Raw genomic sequence first — 2,590 nt, forward strand, 5'->3', positions numbered from 1 at the left:
ATTTCCAAAATCCCCGTTTGGGACAAAAAAGTGTTCATGATTTTCTCCAAAAAGCCTCATGCCTGCCAAAGTTACAACTTTTTCAAGTTACACAAGGTTTTGCACAAGGTAAATTTAAATGCTAACACTTTACAACAAGGTTCACCATTATGATAACTGGTTGTGATTTAATTGAACAGTCAGCCAATCGCTGGACAACACAAATCCTAGTCTAGCTTGATAAAAAAATTAAAATAAAAAACCTTACTTGACTCATACCTACGTGAACTTTTCATAATTTTAGGTTCAAAATTATATTAACACGTGCATTTTATAATTAAAATGCTGTAACTGCTTTTTTCCCCACAATTCTAAACATATTTTTGCCTTTCAATTTTAATGTTAATATCCGTGTAGATTCTCTATTAATTATATCTCAATAGTTGCATGCATAGCTAATCATTATAACAAATTTAGAAAATTACTGTTTAAAATAATTTACCAAAGGACATGTCAACTACCCACACATAAACAATCAAAAAGAATGCGTGACTCTTTCAAGGATCTGCGGAGAGCGCGCGCGGTAGACTGTGACGTCATCAGTCGCACTTCTTTCCTACTTGTTGGGGGAAAGCGCGAGCTACGCTGCCTGGCGCATAGAGGGCACAGCGCGCGCACGGAGAAAGAATATCCACCACGGTAAGACCTCGCACCTTTTCAATGCTAGCTGTTGCTTCTTTGCTTTTAAAAGTAGCATTTGCAATTCGTATATGTATAGGCTACAGCTTTTTCTGCATGCTTTGTTGTTTAAAATTTAATTAAATTATTACATTCTAAGTTGTATACATACTTAGCACATTATGTTATAAGTTTCTCAGCGTACATTTGTTTGTACAGTCTGTTTTCTGCAGGATGCCAATGTATTGTATCGCTCTCAGATCTCGTGACGCGCAAAGAGACAGATGAAAGACATAGACCAACTTAGACTCGTGGAGAGATCTGCGAAAGCGAGAGCGCAGCTTTATAAAGTAAAGCACTTATCCCCGGAGGCTCAGCTGTTACAGTATGGAGAACATCACGAGCCCCTTCATCCCAAACCCGACATGCAACCACAGCATGGACTTGTACTATCACAACTCTCACAACCGGAGCGATCTGAACTGCACGCCGCCGGCTGACTACTTCTTTTACGCAGATCTGTACGTGGTTCTCCCGGTCATTTACTCCGTGATATGTGCCGTAGGTCTGACGGGCAACACGGCGGTCATATATGTCATCCTCAAAGCACCCAAAATGAAGACGGTAACCAATATGTTCATTCTGAACTTGGCGATCGCCGACGACCTCTTCACTTTAGTGCTCCCCATCAATATAGCGGAGCATCTGTTACACTACTGGCCGTTCGGCGAGGTGCTTTGCAAAATTATTTTAAGCATCGATCACTATAACATCTTCTCCAGCATCTACTTTCTGACTGTTATGAGTGTGGACCGGTACCTGGTGGTGCTGTCGACCGTGCGCTCCAAGCGCATGCCGTACCGCACATACCGGGCAGCCAAGATAGTGAGTCTGTGTGTGTGGATGCTGGTGATCCTCATCGTCATGCCCTTCACCGTTTTTGCAGGAGTCTACATCAGTCCCGACGACTTCGACAGGAAAAGCTGCGTGCTGAGTTTCCCAAGTCCTGAAAGTTTATGGTTCAAAGCGAGCCGGATATATACCCTCATACTGGGCTTTGCCATTCCGGTGTCTACAATTTGCATTCTTTACACCATGATGCTGTACAAACTAAGAAACATGCGTCTGAACACCAACGCCAAAGCGCTGGACAAAGCCAAGAAGAAGGTGACTATCATGGTGTTTATTGTACTGGCCGTGTGCCTGTTCTGCTGGACGCCCTTTCACCTCAGCACCATCGTAGCGCTGACCACAGACCTTCGGACCACACCGCTTCTCATCGGCATCTCGTACTTCATTACCAGCCTGAGCTACGCCAACTCCTGTCTGAACCCGTTCCTCTACGCCTTCCTGGACGACAGCTTCAGAAAGGCATTCAAGAAGATGTTAGAATGCAGACCAGCCTGAATTTAACACACATTGAAGGGACGAATGACGGGTGTGTGCACCATTCTGAATTCCAGTTCGATTCCTGTATTTGAATTAAGGTAGCAAACAGGATGCGGGTTTTAGCTATTGGAATATCTAAATAAAATATAAAATATATTTTGAAATATGTTAAACAAATTTCTAATATTTTATATTTTAATGATTCTGTAGTTTGTGGCCAATTACCAGCCCTGATTAAAATGCAGTTAGGCTATGATCAAAACTGAATACTGGCAGTGTCTCAACACAAATCTGTTCAGCCCGTATATATACATTTTATTTTTGAAATCATTGTCGTTCCACTTCAGTATTCTGCCCAATTAGATTCAAATTCACACTCGTAAACACTGATTAAAATACAGTAAATCACTGTGTCCACTTCAGATTCTCCTGTCCCTGTGTGGCTCCCCAATAATAAAAGAAAGTATTTTCCTGACACTAAATTCTAAAGTGAGAGTTTGTCTCCCTCTTGTGCTCCCTCTGTGATGAACTATTTTGAAATGTG

The 2,590-nt window shown here is 42.0% G+C and overlaps 1 protein-coding gene across 1 annotated transcript; it reads left to right on the forward strand.

The window, feature by feature from the left end:
• The first annotated feature begins 605 nt into the window (after positions 1-605).
• npbwr2b (neuropeptides B/W receptor 2b) lies at positions 606-2,182 on the forward strand. The gene is made up of 2 exons (XM_056249998.1): positions 606-678; positions 877-2,182. The coding sequence occupies exon 2, from the start codon at positions 1,045-1,047 to the stop codon at positions 2,062-2,064; it is 1,020 nt and encodes a 339-aa protein (XP_056105973.1). The 5' UTR covers positions 606-678; positions 877-1,044; the 3' UTR covers positions 2,065-2,182.
• Positions 2,183-2,590: the final 408 nt, after the last annotated feature.

The sequence above is a fragment of the Rhinichthys klamathensis genome, unplaced genomic scaffold, assembly GCF_029890125.1.
Source record: "Rhinichthys klamathensis goyatoka isolate OS25496 unplaced genomic scaffold, OSU_Roscu_1.1 h1tg000066l_1, whole genome shotgun sequence".
Lineage (NCBI taxonomy): Eukaryota > Metazoa > Chordata > Actinopteri > Cypriniformes > Leuciscidae > Rhinichthys > Rhinichthys klamathensis.

Bases quoted from the DNA above. Each gene is read 5' to 3' on its own strand.
- npbwr2b (XM_056249998.1), top strand. From the start codon at position 1,045: ATGGAGAACATCACGAGCCCCTTCATCCCAAACCCGACATGCAACCAC.